The following is a 26,639-nucleotide window of genomic DNA, read 5'->3' as shown; positions in this document are numbered from 1 at the left end:
AAATCTAATCAAGCCTTCATATCAACTACTAGATTACAGAAAATATGAGGGATAGAGGAAAATGTTAAACACTATTATAAGGATAAAGTGAGCCAAAATTCAGAATGCAGGAAATTCTACAGTTCAAATGATCTAATTTCTTCAATAAATAAATGACATAGGTGAGGAAAAAAGAGAAGGAACTGTTATAGAGTAAAAGAGACTTAAGAACCATATTTATCAAATGTAATGTGTGAACCTTAGTGGGATCTTGATTCAAATAAATCAACTCTAAAAAAATATTTTTGAGACGATGGGGAGAATAAAATATAGACTATTATATGATATTAAAGAATTATTATTAATTTGTTGGCTATGATAGATATTAAAAATATGTTTAAAAATATTTACCTGTTAGCAATGCTGACTGAAGTATTACGGGTGAGATAATATGTATCTGGGACTTCCTTTAAAATACTCCAGAGAAACAATAACAGCATCAACAGAAAGTGGTGAGGGGAACAGATGTAACAATGACATCAGGATACTGATAATTACTAAAGACGTGTGAGAGACACACAAAATTTATTATACCGGTCTCTCTGCTTTTTTATATTTGAAATTTTTCAGGACAGAAACTTAGAATTTTTTTCAAGGGGAATCATCAGATTTTTTTCCCCAAATAAAACTGATTAAATGATAGAAGTCTTTGTTAGAAATAATAGCATATCAATCAAGAAAATTTTTAAAAATTGCTTGAAGTTTCCTTCAAAATTAGTTTGAGAAATTTTAGAAGGTGGAGCTCATATAAAACAAATAATTGCAATGAAGCCATGCACATAACTTAGAAAAGGCCAGATTTGTATGGAATAAAAAAAAGGAAAAAGGGAAAAAAGAGAGCTAAAAAAGCACCATCAAGGGAGAAAATATTTTGAAGGCATATATCTGATAAGGGGTTAATATCCAAAATGCATAAAGAACTCATACAACTCAATAGCAAAAAACCAAACAACCTGATTAAAATATAGGCAGTAGATCTGACTAGACATTTTTCCAAAGAAGACATACAGATGGCCAACAGATACATGAAATGATGCTCAACATCACTAATCATCAGGGAAATGCAAATCAAAACCACAATGAGGTATTACCTCACACCAGTTAGAATGGCTACTACAAAAAAGACAAGAAATAAGTGTTGGTGAGGATGTGGAGAAAAGGGAAGCCTTGTGCACTGTTGGTGGAAATGTAAATTGATGCAACTACTATGGGAAACAGCATGAAGGTTCTTCAAAAAATTAAAATAGAACTACCATATGATTTAGCAATTGCACTTCTGGTTATTTATCTGAAGAAAATGAAAACACTAACTCAAAAAGATATAGGCATGACCAAAGACATGGTCATTGTAGCATTATTTACAATAGCCAAGATACAAAGACAACCTAAGTATTCATTGATAGATGAATGGATAAAGAAGATGTGGCATATATATATATATATATATATATATATGGAATATTATTCAGCCATAAAAAGAATGAAATCTTGCCATTTGTGACAACATGAGGGCATTATACTAAGTGAAATAAGTCAGACAGAGAAAGACAAATACCACATGATCTCACTCATATGCGGAAACTAAAACAAAACAAAACAAAACCAGCTTCACAGATCAGAAAACAGATGAGTGGCTGCCAGAGGAGGTGGGTGGGGGTGGGCAAAATTGATGAAGGGGGTCAAAAGGTACAAACTTTCAGTTATAAAATAAATAAGTCATGGGAATGTAATGTATAGCATAGCAAAAATTTTCCTTGTAACTATGTATGCTGATGGATGTTAACTAGACTTATCGTGCTGATCATGTCACAATACATACAAATATCAAAGTGTTATATTGTATACTTAACACTAATATAATTTATACGTCAATTATACCTCAATAAAAAATGCCATCACCAATAGATATGATAAAAATGATATACTTTAGTATACTCACAATATATACTTGAATAATTGCTTGATAGACTGAGGTTCTTTGCCTTCCCATTAGATGACGGCGCTGACACTAGTTATTTGGTTATTTTATTGGTCTATGTTGACTATATTAATATGATGGTATTTCTGAAGGTCTATTTTATACTCGATGGCAAAACAACTAGTGAAGATTTTCAACATAGAATATGAATGTTAAAGAGATCAAGGTATTGCTTGGGGAAAAATGTAAGGTTGCGTGTCTAGATGGAGCTCTATCTACAACAGGCTAAACAGTGGCAAAGTTGATTCTTCAAGACCATTTTTTAATTTGAATATACTAAAATACACTATAACAATCATTAAAAGTACCTTACATTAAATTTCCTCTGAATTTTCTTATTGTGTTCAATACAAAAAGATAAAAAATTCAGTAATTTGAGTACTCATCTTTTTAGATAAATTTTTAATGAAATAGGAAGCAACTTTGAAAGTTTACTATTTTACACAGATGTGCTATGACTTAGAAAAAGATACTGGTCAATGTTCATAATTGACTTTTCCTGATGGAGAACAAAAGGATGTCACGATAAAGGGTAAAAATATGGGTAAAATTAATGGAATCACTGCTTATTTATTTTTTTTCCTAAAGATTCGCACCTGAGCTAACAACTGTTGCCAATCTTCTTTTTTTTCTCCCCAAATCCCCCCAGTACACAGTTGTATATTTTAGCTGTGAGTCCTTCTAGTTGTGGGATGTGGGACGCTGCCTCAACATGGCCTAATGGGTGGTGCCATGTCCGTGCCCAGGATCCGAACCCTGGGCCGACGAAGCGCAGCGCGTGAACTTAACCACTCGGCCATGGGGCCTGTCCCTCACTGCTTATTTTTAAAGAATTGTTCAAAGTTGGCTTATGTAGCAAACGTTTTTCTAAGGCTAAATATTTTTCAATCAACAAATGTGAGATAAAACCGTGAATGCACTTTATGTAGATTTCAAGATCACTAGAGTAAAACCAAGTTTGAAAGCTGTGTTAAAACTGGTTGTGGTGAAAATGAATCCTTTGAGAATCTTGGTTCAGCTTACATATAGCAAGACTCACAAAAGTAAAGGACAACCACATCAGTCATGTTTCTTCACTGAAAATGCCCTTCGATGAATATTATTTCCCTGAAATAGTTAAAAGAGGCTGTCTCCTGTATTACACATTGAATAAGTAACCATTCTGGTTCAATGTATGATACAAGAGAACTGTTAACAAGAAAACACACTTATCAAAATTTCTTCTAATAGTAGCTTGAAACCAACATATTATTTAGCTGCTTTGGCAGCACTGTGAGTATTTCTACTTAGTGATTCACCACCATGTGGTTGATAAAGCAGTGAAAAAATGGTTGTCATCTACAGTTACTTATTTACATAAGTCTAGGCTTTCAAAACATCATGACACCAAGATAGAGAAAACTGCCTGACACATACTTTGGTTTAGATTGATTTTATAAAATGCAAGAGGATTTCTCCCATTAACTAATAGAATTGGTAATGAGATAGACAGAATACTCTTTTGTAACAGTAAAACTAATAAAAATGCATTATAGAATAGATATAGAATTTGGATGGAAAACGAGGTGATTTCAAAAAACGTTTGTGCTCAAAGGAGGCTGCTGCTTTGGATCATATCCACAGAAAGGCAAAATTTAAGAAACACTGATTATATGTGAAAGCATTTTTCACGAAGAACATCTTCAATAGGACACCCTGAAGTACCTCAGATTCAATATGACATAGACTTTTTTTCATCAGTCTACAAGTATATATCCTTCCCTGTAGTTAAGAATGTAGGTTCTGGAATCAGAATGCCTAAGATTCTTGGCTTTACTATTTAGTAGTGGTATGCCCTTGGGGAAATTATTTCAGCTCTTTGAGCCTTAGTTTCCTCATCTGTAAAATGTGAACGACAACAGTTTTTGTAGCATTGTGAATATTAAGTGAGCTAATCATATGATGCTCTTAGCACAATGGCTGGCACTAAGTTAGGAAACAATATATGAGGGAAAAAAAGGTAAAAAATTACCTCTTCTAATCCTGAAACCTTGGGTCTTTGCCCAAGTTTGTTTTTTGTCCTTGGTAGACTACCATTTATCAAGGTTTGTTGGCTAGTATACAACAGCATATGGATATAGGCCAAACCTTCATTAAGGCCTTGTCATTGTCATCTTGTGACCTTTTGTAAAAAATTGACATCTTGCCTTAATTTTTTCTATCTCTAAGGAACGAATCTTACCACTTAACTCTACTTATAAGCTCTCCTACCAATAACTTCCTCCATAGAATCATATAAGCTAAATTAACAACTTCTTTTCTAATTCTTAACTTCTTTCCATCTTTCAATTCCTTCCACAAATACTTACTGAGCAACTACCGTGTTCAGTCTCTAGACAACTGAGAAACATTGATGAACAAGGGATGAGGCTCCTGTTCTTACGGGACTTACAGTCTAGTGAGGATGTCAAACAATGAAGCCTAATGTGATGCAAACGTGGAATCCAAGAAGTGGACAGGTCATTGGAGGAGAAAGGCTTTGCCATGGTGTCCTGGTGACTAAAATTTCTCTCCAAGTCAACAGTGACCTCAAGGTCGTCAAATTCACAGCTCTCTATTTTCCCAGTCCACAATATACTCTGTCTGTTTGTAGCCATGATGCTGCTGAGTTCCTCAAGCTTCCTAAAGTTTTCACTATGCCTGGATTTGCTGACACTGTACTCTTCTGAGCCTTTCTCTCTGACCACTCCCTTTGTTGATTCCTGTATGAGTTTCCTACGGCTTCCGTACCAAATTATCACAAACTTGGGGCTTTAAAACAATAGAAACTTATTCTCTTACAGTTCTAAAGGATAGAAATCCAAAATCAAGATGTCAGCAGGGCCATGCTCCTCTGAAGGCTCTAGGGAATCCTGCCTTGCCTCTTCCGAGCTTCTGGCAGCTCTTGGCAATCCCTGGCTTTCCTTGGCAGGTAGCTGTATCCTTTCACTCTCTGCCTCTGTCTTTTCCCCTATGTGTCTTTGTCTCTGTCCAGATTACTCTCTTCTTATAAGGATACAAGCCATTGGATTATGGATCATCCTAATCTAATATGACCTCACAGTAACTTAATTACAGTTGCAAAGACCCTATTTCCACATAAAGTCACATTCTAATGTTCTGAGTGGAAATGAATTATGGGGGGACAACTATTCAACTCACCAGAATTCCTTATCTACTATTTAATTACTGAACGTAGTGAGATTCCTCATGGTTCTATTCTCAGTTCTCTTATCTTTGAACTCTTCACTCTCTCTGAGAGTGAGTTCTCTCTATTCTACTTTCATGGCTTCAATTTTTACTTCTATGAAGATGATTCCCAAAACCATTTTTTAAATAACCTGACCCTTTTCTGAATTGTCAGCCTATATTTCCAAACTTGTGGTAGGCATTTCATAATGATTATTCCTCTAAAATCTTAATTTGTAAGTGTTCAGTGCAGAACTTAGTATCTCTTCCACACAACCTGATTACCTCATGTTTTCTCTGACATTTCCAGTTTCCCTTAATGGTGGTTCATCTATCCAGTCACCTAGGCTAGGGGCACAGAATCATTTAATTTTCCCTTCTTATCATCCCCATTCAAGCATTGAAATCTATTTATTTTACCTCCAGATGTCTCTCTCTTACATTCATTTCCTTGTTCCCTTTGCAACTTTCATTCTCATTGTGCTGAGTAATAGTGCTCTGAATAGGTCTCCATACAGTTGACCTATAGTATCCTCTAATTCATCCTTCCTTCTATAATCAGCCATGGTTGTTGCTCAGCCCAATAACTTTACTGACTACCCTCACAGCATAAAGTGCTTATGGAATAAAGCCCAAATGTCTCAGTGTCACATTTAAAATCCCCCACTATCTGGCTTTAAGCCTACTTTTCAAGCTCATAACTATTATACAGTCATGTGCCATATAACGACATTTCAGTCAACAACAGACCTCATATATGACGGTGATCCCATAAGAATTAGGACCAGATAGCCCAGGTGTGTAGTAAGCTATACCATCTAGGTTTGTGTAACTACACTTTGTGATGTTCGCACAACAATGAAATCACCTAATGACGCATTTCTCAGAATGTATCTCCATCGTTAAATGACGCACGACTGTATTAACTTCCTTCTCTGAACTTCCATGAACACTTATTGTACAATACTGGGTGATGGTTGCCTATGTATTTGTTTCATGAAGCTTGGATTGTAAGCTCTTTGAGATAATGCCTGTAAGAACACCTTGTTAATAGTATTAATCATCATCATTACCTTTTGGTCCTTCCCCTCAAGTTTGCAGGACAGAACTAAGTAAAGCGGGTAAGGATTCAAAAAGTGCTAACACCCAAATGTCCAACAACTGATGAATGGTAAGTAAGTAAACTGTGGTATATCCATACAATAAAATATTATTTGACAAAAAAAAGGGAATGAAATACTGATCCATGACATAACATGGGTGAACTTTGAAAACATCATGCTAAATAACAGAAGCCAGTCACAAAAGACCACAAATTATATGATTCCATTCACATGAAATGTCCAGAATAGGTAAATGTATACAGACAGAAAATAAATTCGTAGTTGCTTAGGGCTGGGGGAGGGGGTACTGGGGGTGATAGCTAAAGGGTACCAGGTTTCTTTCTGAGATGATGGAAATGTTCTGAAATTGATTGTGGTGATGACTGCACAACTCTGTGAATATACTAAAAACCACTGAACTGTACCCTTTAAATGGGAGAATCGTATGATATGCGAATTGTATCTCAATAAAGCTGCTAAAGGAGTGCTAATAGCATAAGAGAACAAAGATTCTTAATTTTGATGTAGCATTTGAAGATGTTGCTACAAAACATTTAAGGTTCTCAAGTTTGATTTTTTTCCTAACTAGGAGTTGAATACAAAGATTGGGAGGCATGTATCCTTGAAAATATATGACAAAATGAAGTTTTCAGATCAATGCCTTTATGAAAAGCATGGGTAAAGGGATAAAGAATTTCTTGTAATCAAAACTCAGTTTTTCTCCAACTTCAAAATCTAGAGCAGAACAAGAGGCAAATTGGCACCTGGAGACGATAAGCACTTCAAGGAAAGTAATAACTGATAACATTTATAAAGCACTAACTATGTGCTAGTCACTGTTCAAAGGGTTCTGTACACCTAGCAATCATGTTTTCTTCCCAAGAATTTAAAGAGGTATGAACTATTATTTTTTATTTATTTATTTTTTTTTGGTGAGGCAGATTGTCCCTGAGTTAACATCTTCCTCATTTTTTTTTGTATGTGCCTCAGCATGGCTTGATAAGCAGTGTGTAGGTCCACGCCCGGGATCCAAACCCTTGACCCCAGGCCACTGAAGCAGAGTGCACAAACTTAACCACTATGCCACTGGGCTGGCCACAGATGAACTATTATTATGCCTAATTTACAGATGAGAAAGCTGAAGCACAGAGAAGGTAAGTATCTTGCCTGAGGTCACCCAGCAGACCCTGGATCTGGACTCAGAGACTTTAGTCCAGAATCTTTGCTTTAACAACTGGGCTATATTGCCTCTCTGTACTTCATGTTTCTCCTTCTATTTGTTACTCTCTTCAACAATGTAGCTTTCAAGAAATAACTTACACATCATGAATAATGGTTTTTACTGTGACTCTCATGGGGAAAATACTTCACTCATGGAGGAGAATAACTCACAAAAAGATGATCATAGACCATCAATTCATACTTACCATCCTTTCATTTTTTTTGTACCCCAAACATTTTTAATACTGAGCAATAAACATCAAACACATTGAATTCTAAGCACAGTTTCTTTGTTTCCAGAAAGAAATGTCCCCCCCCCCCTTTTTAATACAAGAGTGTTTAATAGGAAAAGAGAAATAGGCTAATAAAATTTCTACCACCAAATAAAGTGACAGGACAAAAATGACTTCAGTATTCTTCCAGTTTGCAAACGTTTTCCATTTACTTTAAAAGCATGTCTTATTGACAGATTCCTTCCCCACCTCTTACTTTTTTGAAGGGCAAAGAATGCTAGCATTTCAAACTATTTACTTATTTATATTTCAGAAATCTCATTTGCTTTTTAAGTTTTCTCTACGAATTCTGCTTCAGCATACCATTCACTAATGACTAGAAAGTGAGTTCTCTGACTGCATCATAGGCTAAATGACGAATTTCACAGGCAGGCAGGGAGCAGAAATGGGTCACAGCAGAGACTGTGGACACTAGCTCTTTGGGAGCCCCTGGCTGTGAGGCCAGCAGAGACTGCTAGCCGTTTCCCAATAGCTCTCCTTCCCTTCTGCCTCAGCAAATGAGTCCCAATTTCCCCTTTAACTAAGCGTATCCGTGAGACACAATTCTCAACTCTGGATGTTGGCAGCAGTGTGCAGGGTGTGGATTCCAAGAAATATCCTTAAAGGGTGGGGGTATGCTCTTTTTTGGTCCCTTCCTCTTTCCACGGCTAGAATGGGGATAAGATGCTTGAAGCTTGTGCTGCCATCTTGGACCATGAAGGAAAAGCAAATGCTGGGGACAGCAGAGCAGCAGGAAGCAAGAAGGTATCCGGGCCCTCACGACTTTGAAGACCATACTTACAGTCCTAGACCGTCTACCTTCAGACTGTTCTCATGTGTGACAGGAAAAGAAACTTCTGTTTTGTTTAAGCTGCTGTTATTTTGTAGTTTCTGTCTCTCATATCTGAACCTAGTCTCAATTGACACAGAGCTCAGTAGCTCTGGCAGCGTTTCTTGCATTGTTGGGATTCTTCATCAAAGATCCATAAATAGTTTCCAGGAATCTGTAAACTTCTTTCAATTTTAAGTTAATCTTGTGTGCATTCGTCCACTTTTCTGGGAGAAGAGGCCCATGGCAACTCATTTAACTTTTCAGATCGTCAGCTTGCTTGTCTGTAATAGGGGAGAACAACACTCATCTCTGCAGAGTTGATTTCAGGAGTAGGTATAACCTGGATACAGGGGTGGCATAGTGAATAGTGCCTAGCATAAGAGGCACTCCTCCTGATTTCCAGAATTTTGTAACTAGTCTCATCATACTTCCCATTGAGCTTAAATCCAGCACTCAGCTGTGACTTCTCTTACTCCCTCTCATAAAATTACCATATTAGCTGTCAGGAGCATAAATTTTTCCTCTACAAAGTCTCCTTCATTCATTTCTTTTTACCCCTCCCCACCCCCTACCTCCAGCTTACAGGCTTTGTCGTCTCCTCTCTGAGACTCCTAACAGGTCCTGAAGTCCTGGCCTGCCAACGGTTCTCCAGTGTCCATCAAACGAAATACAAACTTCATACTATAAAAGTAATCAACGTAGCAAAACACAGAAGAAAAAATTATGGACTCATACAAACCTAGGTTTGAGTCACGTTTTACCTTTCTCCTTGCTTTGTGATCTTCGGAAAATTATATACCTTTTTAGAACTTGAGTTACCTTAGCTCTAAAGTAGAGATAATGGTACCTACTACACAGGATTATAGTGAGGATAGAAGAGACATGACATATAAAAGGGTAAGTTTGGTGCCTGGCACATACTAGGTGCTCAATAAATGTGTTACCTTCTTCTTTCCCTCCATGAAATGGATGCAGACTAAAAAAGCCGTGTCGGTGGCTTATCACTCTTCCGTTCATCCCTTACTTGTATAACCTGTACTAGTCAAACAAGATTATTTGCCACTTCCCAGACATATGTTCTGTCTTCTCTTCTTCAGTTCTGAAATTTTGCTCAGACTGATTTTTTCTTCATATACCCTTTGCCCCCATCTTATCTGTTGAAATTCCACTCAACATTCAAGAATCCCCTCAATTGTCATCTCCTCCATGAAGCCTTTTTCTGCTGTGTCCAGTAAGATGTACACTTTCCTTGTTTAAAAAGGCATTCTCTGTGTGCTTTCTGTGGCACTTCACAGCCTGCCTTGCCTTAGTTTGTGTACTGGTTATCTCTTGTAAAAACTATAGGTGCCTTAAGAGCAGAACTAGAGCCCTATCCACCTTTGTATCTCCCATGGCCCCAGACCAGGTCCTTTAACCTCAAAATTCTCAGGCAGAGCTCTTTTCAATATAGTCCTAGATCCTTTTTTCATACTTTTACAACACTAAGAAGACAGAATGATTAAAAGTGTATTCAGGGAATACTCTATTTTAGGCTTCCCTTCATTGTCCAAAAAAGGAGGCAATGGCTTCTGGACACAAAACACTTAGTAGTTGATCCAGCATTGTTACCCATCATTCAAAACCATTTATTCTTGTGTCCATTGGGTACATAGGACTTCTTCCTTTCCTGTATTTCCTAAGAGTCTGGCCCTGCCTCTTACTTCTCCAAAGCTCCCAAGACTTCTTTTTCTTTTCTGCATTTCAACAGCAATGAATCTCGTATCTGGCTCTGAGCACTTCTCCTACAGATGATGGATAGGAGCAAAGCCTTCTGGGACACATTAGTACAGCTGCCAGTGGGCAGGAGGTACTTATAAAATAAAAAGGCTCAGGATTCTGGGAACATATTTGCAGCTATAAGTGAACCAACTAACACAGCTGAAAAGAAACACCCAAGAATACTTTTTATTCTGTTTAAGCTGTGCATGGAAGAGGCATATTATATTGGTTTGCAAGTCACTCTCAGAAGGATTTTCTTTCTGTAGTGTCAGCATGTGCTAATATCATAATCTTTGCCTATCAGGTCCATGTGCTTTAGAATTATAGGAAGCTTGTAAAGTCAAGTTTAAAACAGCAAAAGTCTAGTTTTTAATTTATTGGGTAATATCGAGTATTACTATCTGACTTGGAACATTTTTCCAAGTAATTATGAAAAAGAATAAAATCAGCACAACTATAAGGTTCAATGAAGCTTTAGCCCATGAGAAGACAAAATTTATTAGAAAACTAAACACAATTAAATCACCACTAAGCTACAGACATTAAGTATCACACTGTAAACAATTTCAAAAATAGAAAATTATTTTATATGTAAAGCTCTCATGTATTTATAGAATCTGTGAAGTTGCTAATATGCTATACTGTCATTGCATTAAAAAGGAGGCACTGACCAAGAAAGGTATTGATTTTAAGCATCTTGGGGACAAGAAAATATCTCATATGTGTCAGCAAGACATAGGAGCTTGCCTAACCTATATTTTGGGAGGATGCTTGGGGAGGACAACGAGAAGATTTAAAAAGTGATATGAGGCTTTTATCCAGATGCAGACAGGCTTTGATGTGCAGAGAGGAACAGCTATGCAAGATATTAGCAAAGGGAAAAGCTGGAAGAACCATAGCAAAAAGGACCAAATTTTTTTAGTGAACCAGTCTTTCTAGAGACTCTCTGACTGTGTTGATTCTTCTCCAAAAGCACAGACCATATACAAAAGGCTTCCCTCTTGGAAGAGCAGAATACGCTGTGCAGACCTTCAGAGTCAGGCCAGAAGGAAGCAGCTGACACTGTGAGGCCAGTACTGACCATGTTTGGCTAAGCTTGCCAGGGTGGAAAACGAGAGCAGTAAGAGAGGTAAGATACAGAATGGATCCTTTTGGGGGTATCTGCAAAGCTCACAGTGACCCCTAACTCACAGCCATGTTGGTGAATGTGACTCCACCCGATAGCCATGGTTGAATGGGCCTAGAGCATCTGACACCACGCTAGGTCAATCAGGAATGCGGAACTGAACTGGAGGTTGGACTTGTAAATGTGACTCTGGGAGCTCTGGGAGTTGTAGAGAGACTACCGGGTGGCCTGAGAAGTGGGGGGAGGTGGGGGCGGTTTGGGCGCAAAGCTAATCTATTGAAAAGGAAGAGTAAAATGAATATGGAGAAAGAAGCAAAGAAAAGAGATAGTAAGTACTCTCCTTGGTTCCTATCTTCCATTCCTGGCCCCGTCCTTCTAGAGGCCCAGCTGCATTTTGCCCTTGGCCTCTAGAACTCCCCACTGGATCTTGATACTACATCCCTGTATTTTTTGCTAAGCCAGCTTCAATGGGGTTTCTGCCACCTGCAACCTAGAGGACATACTGACATACCACCTCAGAGGCCACTGACTGTGTAGCTGTGGGAACGTGGTGTCTCTTATAGCAGCTGTTCTCAGTTGTTGGAAACATTCCATTAATCACATCCAGAGCCAGCATTCATCACAGTTATTATGACATTAACAGACTATAAACACAAAAAACACCTTTCTCAGAAAACAGGGCTTTCTTGGTCTAATACACAGTAGGATCCAGGTTCTTTGATCAATTGATAGAATTACGATGATGATGATAATGATAGCAGCTACCATTTATTAAGTGTCCTAATAATAATTTACTAAGACTTTAACTATGTAAGGCACTATGCTAGGTGCTTTACATACATTATCTCTACTCCTTACAACTCTTCAAGAGAGTGAGAGGAGAATTTTGTTCGGAAAGAACTTTGTTGATGCGTTGCACAACAGAGATATCATCTGGGAAAGGCCAGCATTCTGGGAAGGCAGGTAGCCACAAGAGGGTACTTAGTGTGATGGCTTCACCATGATTCAAGATCTTACTGTTGGTCTTACAGTCTCAAAACATTTCCATGGTGTCCTAGCACTGAGTAGACTTAGGAATGCTGAGTCATGCAACAAAGTTCACTAGAGATTGATATATAAACCAGATGCCAAGCTATTAATTTACCATGAGATATAAAACCGCCAAGCAGCGTGGATACTGGTACTGGGCTGAGCAGTGTATGATACTTTCTCAATTGACAGACTGCATTGGCAGTCAAACTATTAGAAGGTTTTTTGGTTGTTTAGATGATTTTAACGTTAGACACAGAGATCTGACAGCTGCTACATTCATCTTCATAAAAGGGATTTAACTACCAGGTGAACCAGATATTTGGACACCACTTCTTTGGATGCTGCCAGGAGGGCTTCTGCCAATAAATGCTTCCGTGACCCTCCTAGGTTTCTAGAGCTGACCGGTTCTCCTTGTGAAGGAAACATTCTTTCTTTAGATATCTTAATATTCAGTCTGTCTTGTGTGTCGATGAGTCCTTTCATTTATTTAAGATTATTTTGCATATCTCTGGTCTGATTAATTATTTCATGATTTAACAGTTTGACGTAAAAGGATAATTTTATTTTCCTTCTTTCCATATTTCTCAATATAGTAGCTCACTATCACCCAAATGTAGCATCAACAATATTATCCCAATGTTTTACAATTAGGGTAAAGAACATAGGATTTGGAGTCAGAAAGACCTAGGATGAAATTCTGGCTCTCGTTTTTTAAGTGTTATGACTCAAGATCAGTTAATTTCTTTTGGCCTCAGTTTCCCCCTTATAAAATGAAGATAATGCCTACTTCACAGAATAAAGTGAGATTTAATGAGGTTATGCATGCAAAGCACCTAGCACAGGGCTGGGTGTAAAACACAAAGACGATTGCAACACATTAGAGCAAAAATAACAGATCTCAACCATTTAGATTCTCTTTGGTTTCCAAGTATGCAATTTTTTGTTCATTCTTCTTCCAATGTGGTTTCACTTTGATTTTTATAATCATATTAATGTTATTTTAAAAACTAATTTCCTTGACTTTTGAACTGGATAAACAAAAGTGAATTAGTCTTGAGTGCATTGATTTCTTTGGCTTACTGTTCTCCTTCTCCACCAGAAATAAACAAATGACACAGTTTGCTTTTGTCTTTTTTCTTCCTGTTATCCTTGTGAAGATGTCTTTTTAAGGACTCTAGTCATGATTTTTTCATATTAAGAAATCTTCACCAAATTCTGAAGCTTAAAAATGCTTTTGTAACTGAGAGAGTGCTATGAAATCATACAGTTTTAGTAACAAATTTCTTTTTTTCCAATTAATTCAACTTACTCTTCAGATGTCAGAATTCCCCAAGTTACATGATTCCTCCTAAATAAATATATATTCATATCTTAATATACACTCAGCTATTCTATCTTATGAGTTTGCATATGCAATTATGCCCTCTCTTTTCAAATAGATTATAACTCTCAAGGGCTACTCTGTGGCTGAGTGGTTAAGTTTGTGTGCTCTGCTTCAGCAGCCTGGGGTTCACTGGTTCGGATCCCAGGCGTGGACTTACACACTGCTCATCAAGCCATGCTGTGGCAGCATCCCACACAGAAGAACTAGAATGACCTACAACTAGGATATAAAACGATGTACTGGGGCTTTGGGGAGAAAAAAACAAAAAAGAGGAAGATTGGCAACAGATGTCAGCTTAGGGCCAAGCTTCCTCACCAAAAAAAGCATACTTAAAAAAAAAAGACTCTAATTCCATGAAACTTAAGTCCTGATGAGTATGTCCAGGGTCTGAAAATCCAGCCTGCCTTGTAACCTTCATCATCTGCCAACTTTAAAAACAAAACCCAAAAAACCTTATAAGAGTAGGAACAGATCTATTTCTTTATATCCTCACTGTCTATACATTGTAGTACCCTACAATGACACTGAGAAGTATCCTACACGGATATTGATATTGAGAAAATATTCAATAATTATTTGCTGATGAGAAATGCTATGAAGTGGAAATAAAAATAACAGATATGTTTCTCTCTTCATAGGTTAACTTACATTTTATGAAGGTGTAGATCTGATTTTTTGTAATGTAAAGTTTTGTGAACCTGTGTTAACTTTTCCCCAAATTACTTAAACATTTTCTTTCCTGACTTCAACAACAGGAATTTTATGTACACCCTAGATATTTCTTGCATTAGAGAAATTCCTGACTTTAAGTCTTATATCCTTCCTTTTAGTCCATATAGTAGGTTATTTAACTTTGCTCCCCATCTGTTTATATTGCTTCAGTGATCCCAATCTATTCAGTGTTTGCCTTGAATTGTAATGCTCAAGCCTTATACTCTTCAGATCCTTGGGGAAGGATGATATTTAGTTTGGCCTATTATCACATACCAAATGAAGATATCTAAAAATTTAGTGCAATATACGAATTAAAACAAGAATAATATAGTATTGAGAGAACAAGACCAAGCACCATGACAGATCTGTGTGAGAATTAAAATATCCATTATCAATTCTACGACAAAGGATGGATTAAAATTTTATAATCTGGGAACATAGCTATTTCTAAAATGGAATCCTCCATAGGGAGTGTACACAATAGGATGAGGAGAGGGGAAAATCTGGGATGTGCCAAACACAGTGCCAGAAATTTCTTATATTTAAACTCATTTAAAGCACACAACATTCCTTCTAGGTTAATGGCATTATTCTACTTTACAGATCCAAATTTTATTGACATCTAAATATACTACCAACACTTAAAATTTAACATAATAAAATTATAAACTGACCACAAAATAAGCTCCTTTTGATTTCTATGAACATTAACTTAAGGGTCTTTATTCAGAAGCCATGGTTAGTTTAATATTATAGACACGTTTTCCAAATTTTTCAGTACAATTGCAAAATAAACCCCATAAAATATGGGGAGCCTGTTTATAAATCCCATTACTAATCATGGAAAGATATATAAGCAGACAAATTTGAGGGTTCTGTATAAGTGAACTCTATACGGTCAGTTTTTTATGAACCAAATGGTCCTGAAGGAAAAAGTTATCCAAACTCAATTCTGTTTTTAGGACTGAAATCAAGGAGATCAACTTATCTTTGTATTTAAGAACTAGCCTCTGACTAGGGGGCAGTGGGCTTGGCAGAATATTCAATGATCTCACCAAGAGCCCGTGTAACGTAATGACATTAGATGGTGTATTTATGTTAGATAATATTACTGAAGCATAACACAATGCATCCTGACATAATTCAGTTTGTAAAACCAAAACTCATTCAATAGTGTCATAAAATAATGACAAACAGTTTTGAATAATACAAAATAGGAACATGGACATTCATGCATTCATTCATTCATTCAGTATACTGAGTATTTCCACTTCAGTAGATACCGTAAGGGACATAATGAAAAACTACATATGATCATTTCCTTTGGAAATCTAGAGTCTAAGGGGGAGACAAGATATGGACACATAGATAAAATGTGAGGAATAAAGTGAGAAATAGCATAAAAGTGGTGCTATGAAGTGCTGTTATAGGACTTCAGAGGAAGGCAATATCATATTTGGAGACAGTGTCTGGGAAAGGCTTCATGAAATAGATGGCATTTGAGCTGTTTGGAAGTGTGGATAGGATTTCAGCAGAGAAGAGAGAGATTCAACTGAAGAGGGAGTGGTATGGAAGTGGGATGTCATAGGCTGGCTTGGGGAATGCTGAATAGGCCAGTTTAACTAAAGCATAGATCATGTATAAGGGAGTGAAAGGCAAAACTGGGTTAGGGGTTGGGAAGGTTATGCAGGGCCCTCAAGGTCAGTCTAGTAGGGTGATAGAACCACTGAAGGTTTTTCTCAGGGAAGTGATACAATCTACTAGTTCCTTTAAGAATTTATTAGGATAGATTGGAAGGAAGAGATTGAAGAATGGAATTCCATTTAGGAGGCTCTTTTAGCAGTCCAGGCACTAGCTTGTGTAGGTGGAGCACAGAGGAGGAAATTAACATTTATTAAGAATGCACTATGTGTAAGGCATTTGATTGATTTAGCTATAATACTTCATCTAATTCTTGCAACAACTCTGAAAGGTAAACAACATTAACTCCAGTGTTCACTTGAGGACATTAAGGCTCAAGAGATCAGTTTGCCTAAGTTCACTGAGTCAGTAAAATAAAAAGGGGAGGGGAGAAGTCAGCAGCTGAGACTTCAAAGTCTACATTATCCGCACTAAACCATGTTGATAAAGGGCCTTCTTTTCATAAGCTCCCTGCTATTCAGGATAAGCAGTTCAATATTTTAGCTCTGCCTCTGGTATAGACCTAGAGATAATCACATCTAGCGGGAGAACGAGTCTGACAACAGAGAGGTTCTCCTTGAAAGCTGAAATTAGGGGGACTCTTCTACCCCCAACCAACCAGAGAAACTTCCCTGCTAGAGTGAGAGCTTCTCATCAGTGGACAGTGTCTCACCTGTATCTGAATCCCCAGGAGCAAGCCCACGGTCTGGCACTGCAAGTGCTCAAAAAAAACCAGCTGTTGTATTGAATCAAACCTGTGATTCATGCAACATATCTTCTGTTCTCAACAAGCTCCAAGGAAACAAAATAGTTTGTATGGTTCTAAGATTGTGACCCAGAGAGTTATTTCCACAGATGGGGCTCACCTCAACCCCTGGGACAAATTCTGCTCCTAGTCAGGGGAAAACAAGGATTGAACCAGGAGTTCAGCAGCACGGCAACCTTCTGCCAGTCCTGCTCTGTTCTTTCATCCCAGTTGTCGATTCCAGGTGTTTCTTCTCACCACTGGGATCAAGCTCTCCCTTTCAATTCACAGTAGGTACAACCCTGTCTTTCTTGTTAGGCCAGTATCCCAGCCTTTGAACTCTGCCCACACCTAGCTCCTATTTCTCCAACAAGATATGAAACATAGCAGGACCTCTCTGACACCAACTCTTTGCTGTTGAAACCTGCCAGGCTTCCTTCATGCAGTGCTTTGCTTATGTGCCAAGTCCACTGTCTAGGCCCCAGGGACTGTCCCAGATCTCTTGGACTACTCCAGCAGGTCTGTAGAGTCATCACACACCAGCTCTCTCTGGTCCAGCCTGTGCTTCCTCTTCATGAAAAGAGTTTTGACAATGGTCATCATAGGAGTGATAGTATACTCATACTTATGTAGTACTTGCTATGTGCCAGGCATTGTTCTATGTGTCTTACAAATATTAATTCCTATAATCATCACATTATTAATATCCTCATTTTATTGATTAAAAAAAGCAAAACAAAAAACCTGAGACTGAGGGATTAAGTTACATTTTTAAGGTGACAAAGTTTGCAAGAGGCAGAGCCAGAATTTGAACCCAGGCATTCTGGCTATAGTTCATTCTCTCAACCACTATATTCTCTGCCTCTCCAACAGCAGTGAGAAGATAAAGAACATGTCACTAGTGAATGTACTTACCATTTTAAATGTCCTATTTAATACATCTAGCATAATACTGACATTAGTAGTTAGTTATTAGACTTATGTTAAATGTATTAACATGTACCTATAAGTCTGAACCCCAAAATCAGAAAGAAGCCCTTACATGATGCTCAAACACTGATATATGAGTATCTTCATGTTGACTGAAAATACTACAGATGTTCTGCATTTAGGCAAGTCTAATAAGACAAGGAGTCAAAGATACTGTTATTTTACTTAGCAAAAATAATCCAAGAATATTGGTAGAGAAGATAATCATGAACATGATCTTGATAGGTTGGGAAACAACTCTGAGAATTTAAGAATCAAAGTAGATTTGCCGTGAGAGTAGACCTTAAAAGTTTTCATCACAAGAAAAAAAAAAGACTATTGACATTTGGCAAATTGGATAGTTCTGCACACTCTAGTTCACTTGACAAAATGACACATTTTATTGTTATCAATCCAGAAGGTAAACATCTGATTAAATATATTATGATAAGAAATTGAAACAAGAATTAAATAAGACTATAATTATACCTATGTTAATGTGCATCTTGGATTCTTCTGATTTCTATTATTACTCTAAATTATTAAGTATAAAGCACTAATTAAAAAAAAATTGGTGAACATCTCTACATACCAGGTGCTGGAGATAAGTGATCAAGACATAGAAGAAGCTTATTTTCTAACAGTAGAGAGACAAAGACCATAAGCAAGTAGTAAATAAACACATGGCATAATTCTGAATAGTGCTAAGAGCTATGAAGAAAGTAAAACAAGGTAATGCAATACAAAATAAAGTAGTGGTAGTGAGCGAGCAAGGATATGATGTGTGAGCTAGTACCTGACTGAAAAAGATAAGGGGCAGAGCAAGAGAAATGACTTTGAACTGGTATGCACAAGGAGAAAAAGGAGGATGGTGTGGCTAGAGTACAGTGAGAAATGGGGAGACTGGCATGAGATCAAGTCAGAGAGGTGGGCAGGGCAAGGTCATAGGTCCTTGTAGGCCACAGCAAGATATTTGAATTTCGTTCTTTCTAAGTATAAGAGGAAGCCATTGTCAGGTTTTAAGTTAGGAAAGTGATGTGACCTCATCTCCATTTTTAGAAGACCGCTTTAGCTGCTATTTGAAAAATGCATTACAGGGAGTCAAGAAGGGAATCATAGAGACCACTTAGGAAGCTACTGTGGTAGGGAATAGAAGATGGTGGCTTGGACTCAAGTTGTACCAGAAAAAACAGAGAGAAGTAGATGGAATAGGGAGATATTTTGGAGGTAGAACTGACAAGACTTGTTGATGAATTAGATGTGGGGAGTTAGGGAAAGACAGCAATCAGGAATGACTCCTAGGCTTTGAGTGGATAGCTGTGTGATATAGTAACAGATGGAAGACTGAGAGCAAAACAAATTTTAGGAGAAATTCAGATCCATAGAATATTAACAAGTAGAAGGACAATATACCAATACCTCCAACGACATTTACATCAAACTCAGGGAAATGAAAAGAAACAAACTTTCACAAAATCATATGGAATATGATCACTGGTTAGATGGTTCTCCTATCAGCCTACCTCAAGACCCCAGACCATTTTCAGCTCTGGAAATCAAAGGAAAACTCAGGCCATTCTGGCCTTCTGTGGATATTTTATTTCATAGAGCACTTCTAGAAATGCTGTGCGAGCACTCAAAAAATGTGTGGTAGGTACTCAAAAAAAAAAAAAAAGGTACCGAATGACACCTGTTTGTTCCATTACAGTTAGAGCCCATGTAACCTATCTACAACAGGAGTAAGAGTAGAATTGAGAACTCTCAAAATTGCCATGTACCATGAATCTGAATTACGTTATTTCCATATTTTAAAATTTCTGTTGTGTGTGTGTATGTATGCACGCATATGTACATATGTGCGTATTTCTCTCTAATACTACTGATGGGAAAAATAAGTATGCTCCAAATATTTTTCCTAGTATATAATCAGCGCTTTCCCACAATGTTTTTATTTTAAATGAATAGTCATTACATACCTGTAGCATATCACCAAGGTCTGCTGTGCTAATATCTGGATCTTCTGTGGTGTTGAAGGGCACCGGAGTTATTCGTACAAGGGTGAGCACTCTTGGTTCTGGATATCTCCATAACATCATCCCTGGGCTATCTTCAGTTTCATTGTAAAACAAAACTTCATAGACACCAGGCATTTTCAAAGGTTCTGTTAAATGAAAATACCGTTAACTGTATGCTTTTGAAGGAGAACATGTTGCTTTATTACAACAAGAAAAAATTAGGAGGATAAAAGAAAAGATCATGAGGCTGGACCCAAGGCCGAGTGGTTAAGTTCGTGTGCTCCACTTTGGCGGCTCAGGGTTTCTCTGGTTCAGATCCTGGGCGCGGACATGGCACCACTCATCAGGCCATGCTGAGGTGGCGTCCCACAGAGCACACCCAGAGGCACTCACAACTAGAATACACAACTATGTACCGGGAGCTTTGGGGAGAAAAAGAAGAAAAAAAGGAAAAGAATATAAAGAAGCTGGTTGATCATTTTATATGGTTTGAGACAAGAACAAACTAAGAATTCTCCCTTATGAGACTGAATGGTAATGTATTATTTTTTTTAATTGAGGTAACACTGGTTTATAACATTATATAGATTTCAGGTGTACACCATTATAATTTGACTTACATATACATTACATCAAATTCACCACCAAAAGTCTAGTTTCCATCCATCACTGTACAAATGACCTTCTTAACTCATTTTGTCATCCTCCTATCCCCATTCCCCTTGGGTAACCAGTCTGTTCTCTGTATCTATGTGTTTGTTTGTTGTTATCGTCTACATATGAGTTGACGCATATGGTATTTATCTTTCTCTGTCTGACTTATTTAACTTAGCATAATACCCTCAAGGTCCGTCTATGTTGTTGCAAATGGTAAAGTTTCATCTTTTCATGGCTGAGTAGTATTCCATTATGTACATAAACCATATCTTCTTTATCCATTCATCCATCAATGGGCACTTAGGTTGTTTCCATGTGTTGGCCATTGGAAATAATGCCACATTGAACATAGGAGTGCATATCTCTTTTCAAATTAGTGTTTTCATATTCTTTGGATAAATACCCAGCAGTGGAATAGCTGGATCATAAGGTAGTTCTATTCTTAATTTTCTGAAGAATCTCCATACTGTTTTCCATAGTGGGTGCACCAATTTACATTCTCACCAGCAGTGTCTGAGGGTTCCCTTTTTCCCACATCCGACCCAACACTTGTTATTTCTTGTATTTGTAGTTAACAGCCATTCTGCCAGGAATGAGGTGATAATCTCACTGTGGTTTTGCCTTGAATTTCCCTAATAAATAGTGTGTTGAACATCTTTTCATGTGCCTGTTGGCGATCTGGATATCTTCTTTGGAAGAATGTCTATTCAGATCCTCTGCTCATTCTTTTGGTTGTTAAGTTATATGAGTTCTTATATATTTTAGATATTAATCCCTTATTGTATGTATGATTTGCAAATATCTGCTCATAATTGGTAGCTTGTCTTTTTGTTTTGTTGATGGTTTCCTTTGCTGTGCAGAAGCTTTTTAGTTTGATGTAGTCTGATTTGTTTATTTTTGCTTTTGTTTCCTTTGCCTGAGGAGTCATACTCAAAAAGATATTGCTAAGACTGATATGAAAGGGCATACTGCCTGTGTTTTCTTCTAAGAGTTTTATGGTTTCAGGTCTTACATTCAAGTCTTTAATCCATTTTGAGTTAATTTTTGTGTATGGTGTAACATAGTAGTCTAATTTCATTCTTTTGCATGTGGCTGTCCAGTTTTCCCAACACCATTTATTGAAGAGACTTTGCTTTCTCCACCGTATGTTCTTGCCTCCTTTTTTCAAAATTAGCTATCTATATATATATGTGGGTTTGTTTCTGGGTGTTTGATTCTTTTTGGTTGATCTGTGTTTTTTCTGCCAATATCATGCTGCTTTGATTACTATGACTTTGTAGTGTATTTTGAAATCAGGGAGTGTGATAGCCCCAGCTTCGTTTTGTTTTCTCAGAACTGCTTTGGCTATTCAGGGTCTTTTGTCCATACAAATCCTAGAACTCTTTGTTCTATTTCTGTGAAAAATGTCATTGGGATTTTGATAGGGATTGCATTGAAACTGTACATTGCTTTAGGTAATATGGACATTTTTAACTATGTTAATTCTTCCAATCCATGAGCATGGAATGTCTTCCCTTTTCTTTGAGTCTTCCTTGATCTCTTTCAATAATACCTTATAGTTTTCAGTGTACAGATCTTTCACTTCCTTGGTTAAATTTATTCCTAGGTTTTTTATTCTTTTTGTTGCAACTGTAAATGGGATTGTTTTCTTAATTTCTCTTTCTGCTAGTTTGTGGTTACTGCCCAGAAACGCAACTGATTTTTGTGTGTTGATTTTGAACCCTGCAACTTTACTGTATTCGTTTATTATTCCCAATAGTTCTTTGGTGGATTCTCTAGGGTTTTCTACATATAAAATCACGTCATCTGCAAATGGTGACAGCTTTACCTTTTCTTTTACACTCTGGATGCCTTTTATTTCTTTTTCTGTCTAACTGCTCTGGCTAGGACTTCCAATACTATGTTGAATCAGAGTGGTTAGAGTGGGCATCCTTGTTTTGTTCCTGTTCTTAGAGGGTTAGCTTTCAGTTTTGCACCATTGAGTACGACGTTGGCTGTGGGTCTGTCATAAGTGGCCTTTATTATGTTGAGGTACTTTCCTTCTATACCCATTTTATTCAGAGTTTTTGATCATAAATGACTGTTGAATCTTGCCAAATGCTTTCTCTGCATCTATTGAGATGATCATACAATTTTGGTATTTCATTTTGTTAATGTGGCATATGATATTGATTGGTTTGCAGATGTTGAACCATCTCTGCATCACTGGGATAAATTCCACTTGATCATGGTGCATGACCCTTTTAATGTATTGTTGTATTCAGTTTGCTAGTATTTTGTTAAAGATTTTTGCTGTATTTTATCAGTGATATTGGCCTGTAATTTTCTTTTTGTGTGTTGTCCTTGTCTGGTTTGCGTATAGTTAATGTTGGCTTTATGAGTTAGAAGGCATCCTCTCCTCTTCAATTTTTTGGAAGAGTTTGAGAGGATAGGTATTAGATCTTCTTTGAATGTTTGGCAGAATTCATCAGAGAAGTCATCTGGTCCTGTACTTTTGTTTTTTGGGAGGTGTTTGATTACCATTTCAATCTCCTTAACAGTGATTGGTCTATTCAGATTCTCTATTTCTTCTTGATCTAGTTTTGGAAGGTTGTATGATTATAAGAATTTATCCATTTTATTCTAGGTTATCTAATTTGTTGGTGTACAGCTTTTCATAGTAGTCTCTTATAATCTTTTGTATTTCTATGGTATCTGTTGTAATTTCTCCTCTTTTGTTTCTGATTTTATTTATTTGAGCCTCCACTCTTTTTTTCTTAGTGAATCTAGATAAAGGTTGTCAATTTTGTTCATCTTTTCAAAGAACAAGCTTTTAGTTTCTATTGTCTTTTTAGTCTCTATTTCATTTATTTCTACTCTGATTTTTATTATTTCCTTCTTTCTACTGACTTTGGGCTTTGTTTATTCTTTTTTGTGCAACGTTAGATTGTTTATTTGAGATTTTTCTTATTTCTTAAGGTAGGCCTGTATTGCTATGTACTTCCCTTATAGCACCACTTTAGCTGCAGCCCATAGATTTTGGCATGTCATATTTTCATTTATCTCCAGGTATTTTTTTGATTTCTCCTTTGATTTCTTCGTTAACCCCAATAGTTGTTCAGTAGCATGTTGTTTAGTCTCCACATATTTGTGACTTATCCAGCTGTCTTCTTATAGTTGAATTCTAGTTTCGTACCTCTGTGGTTGAAAAAGCTGCTTAATATGATTTCAATCTTCTTAAATTTATTGAGACTTGTTTCATGACCTCATGTGATCCATCCTGAAGAATGTTCCATGTGTACTTGAAAAGAATATGTATTCTTCAGTTTTTGAATGGAATTTTCTGTATATATCTCTATTAAGTCCATTTGCTCTAATGTGTCATATAAGGCCATTGTTTCCCTACGGATTTTCTGTCTAGATGATCTCTTCATTGATGTAAGTTGCGTATACTTATTGTATTACTGTCAATTTCTCCTTTTATGTCTGTTGATATTTGCTTTATATATTTGGGTGCTCCTATGTTAGCTGCATACATATTTATGAATGCTATATTCCTTTTTTGGATTATCCCTTTATCATTATGTAATGTCCTTCTTTGTCTTTTGTTACAATCTTTGTTTTCAAGTCTATTTTGCCTGATTTGAGTATCGCTACCCAGCTTTCTTTTTGTTTCCATTTGCATGGAATATATTTTTCCATCCTTTCACTTTCAGTCTCTGTGTGTCTTTAGATTTGAAGTGAGTCTCTCATAGGCAGCATATAGATGGGTCTTGTTTTTTTAATCCATTCAGCAACCTCATGTCTTTTGTTTGAAGCATCTAGTCCATTTACATTTTAAATAATTATTTATAGGTATATATTTATTGCCATTTTGTCAGTTGTTTTCTGTTTTTTTTTTTGTAGTTCTTCTCTATTCCTTTCTTCTTTTCTCGGTCTCTTCCCTTGTGGTTTGGTGGTTTTCTTTAGTGTTATATTTGGGTTCCTTTCTCTTTATTTTTTGTGTATCTATTGTGGGTTTTTGGTTTAGGGTTACCATGAGGTTCACATATATCAACCTATATATATATATAGCAGTCTATTTTAAGGTGATAGTTGCTTAAGTTCAAAGGCATTCTAAAACCACTACACTTTTACTCCTCCCTCCCACATTTTATGTTTTTGATTCATATTTTACATCTTTTTATTTTGTATATCCTTTAACCACTTATTGTAGTTATAGTTAATTTTACTAGCTTTGTCTTTCAACGTTCATATTGGCTTTTTAGTGGCGATCTATTGCCTTTACTTAATATTTGCTTTTACCAGTGATATTTTTTCTTTCACATATTTTCTTATTCCTAGTTATGGCCTTTTCTTTCCCACTTAAAGAAGACCCTTTAACATTTCTTTTAAGGCCGGTTTAGTGATGAATTTCTTTAGTTTTTACTTGTCTGGGAAACTCAATCTCTCCTTAAATTCTGAATGATAACCTTGACGAGTAGAGTATTCTTGGTTGTAAATTTTTTCCTTTCAGCACTTTAAACATATCATGCCACTATCTTACGGCCTACAAAGTTTCCACTGAAAAATCAGCTGGTAGGCCTATGGGTTCCTTTGTATATGACTTGTTTTTCTCTTGCTCCCTTTAAGATTCTGTCTTTATTTTTAACTTTTGCCATTTTAATTATATCATGGTGTGAATCTCTTCAAGTTCATCTTGTTTGGGACACTCTGTGCTTCCTGGACCTGGATGTTTGTTTCCTTCCTCAAGTTAGGGAAGTTTTCAGGCATTATTCCTTCAAATAAGTTTCCCGCCCCTTTCTCTCGCTTCTCCTTTGGGACTCATACAGTGCTAATGTTACTGCGTTTGATGCTGTCTCAGAGTTCCCTTAAACCGTCCTCATTTTCTAAAATTCTTTTTTCTTTTTGCTGTTCTGACTGGGTGATTTCCACTATTTTGTCTATTCTTCCTTATCATCTAACATCTGTTATTCATTCCTTTTAGCATAGTTTTCATTTCAGTTATTGTATTTTTCAGCTCTGATTGGTTCTTTCTTATATTTTCTAATTCTTTGTTGAAGTTCTCACTGTGTTCCTCCATTCTTCTCCCGAGTTTGCTGAGCATTTTTATGATCATTACTTTGAACTCTTTGTCAGGTAAATTACTTATCTCCATTTCACTATGGTTTTTGTTTTCTGGAGCTTTATCTTGTTCTTTTGTTTGGAACATATTCTTCGATCTTTTCATTTTGTTGGACTTTCTGTGTTTGTTTCTATGAATTAGGCAAAACAGCTAACTCTCCCACTCTTGAAGGAGTGGCCTTGTGTGGGAGGATCCCCTGTGTAGACTGCATGTTATGGGTGGCTTTGGCAGAACAGCTTTAGCTGGAGTGGGGCCCCAATCAGGGAGTCCCAGGCTGCTTGATGCCTGGGGATGTCCCAGCAGTGCAGCTGGAGTGGGGCACTGGCAGGAGATTCCCAGGCCCCTGGGTGGCTGGGGGTGCCCCAGCGCAGGGGCTGGAGCTGGACTGGGCAATGGCTGGGGTCTGTGCCTGGGGGTGTGCTGGGGCAGCCTTAGTAGGCTGGCAGTATCTGGACCATGCTCCCACCCTTGCTCTCAAGGTGGAGGGGGGATGCAAAGAACGGCGCCCACCAGCACTTCACTCCAGAGAGAGTGCTAGTAGTTACCTGCTCATTCAGCTAATATTCTAGGGTTAGTAAATGGATTTCCTGCCTGTAGAGTCTAGGTGCCCTTTAAATCACAGGTTTTTCACTGTGCCCCAGAGCAGGCAAGCTTGTGCACAGCCCCTCAGTGTTATCCCTCCCTACAGCAGGTCATCAGCATTGGGGGTGGGTGCCTTCAATACCATGTCTCTGTGTCTCCTACCCATTTTTATGTGGTCTCTCTATGTGCAGAATCATTTTAACCATCCCTCAGCTCTTCTT

The 26,639-nt window shown here is 37.3% G+C and overlaps 1 protein-coding gene across 10 annotated transcripts in view; it reads right to left on the bottom strand.

Moving 5' to 3' along the window:
- VPS13B (vacuolar protein sorting 13 homolog B) overlaps positions 1-26,639 on the bottom strand; it is a 777,317-nt gene that overhangs the window by 124,805 nt on the left and 625,873 nt on the right. For 6 of the 10 annotated variants that reach the window (XM_070631834.1, XM_070631835.1, XM_070631830.1 and 3 more), the window contains exon 39: positions 20,037-20,221. In XM_070631834.1, coding sequence (XP_070487935.1) covers positions 20,037-20,221 — 185 coding nt within the window. Of the gene's footprint in view, positions 1-7,971; positions 8,934-9,235; positions 9,334-20,036; positions 20,222-26,639 lie in introns of those variants that run through there. The other 4 variants (XM_070631838.1, XM_070631837.1, XM_070631840.1 and 1 more) reach the window with 2 other exon arrangements.

This window comes from Equus przewalskii, chromosome 8, assembly GCF_037783145.1.
Source record: "Equus przewalskii isolate Varuska chromosome 8, EquPr2, whole genome shotgun sequence".
NCBI classification, from domain to species: domain Eukaryota; kingdom Metazoa; phylum Chordata; class Mammalia; order Perissodactyla; family Equidae; genus Equus; species Equus przewalskii.
Note: the sequence above shows the minus strand (reverse complement) of the source record. Positions and strands in the feature narration are given on the sequence as shown.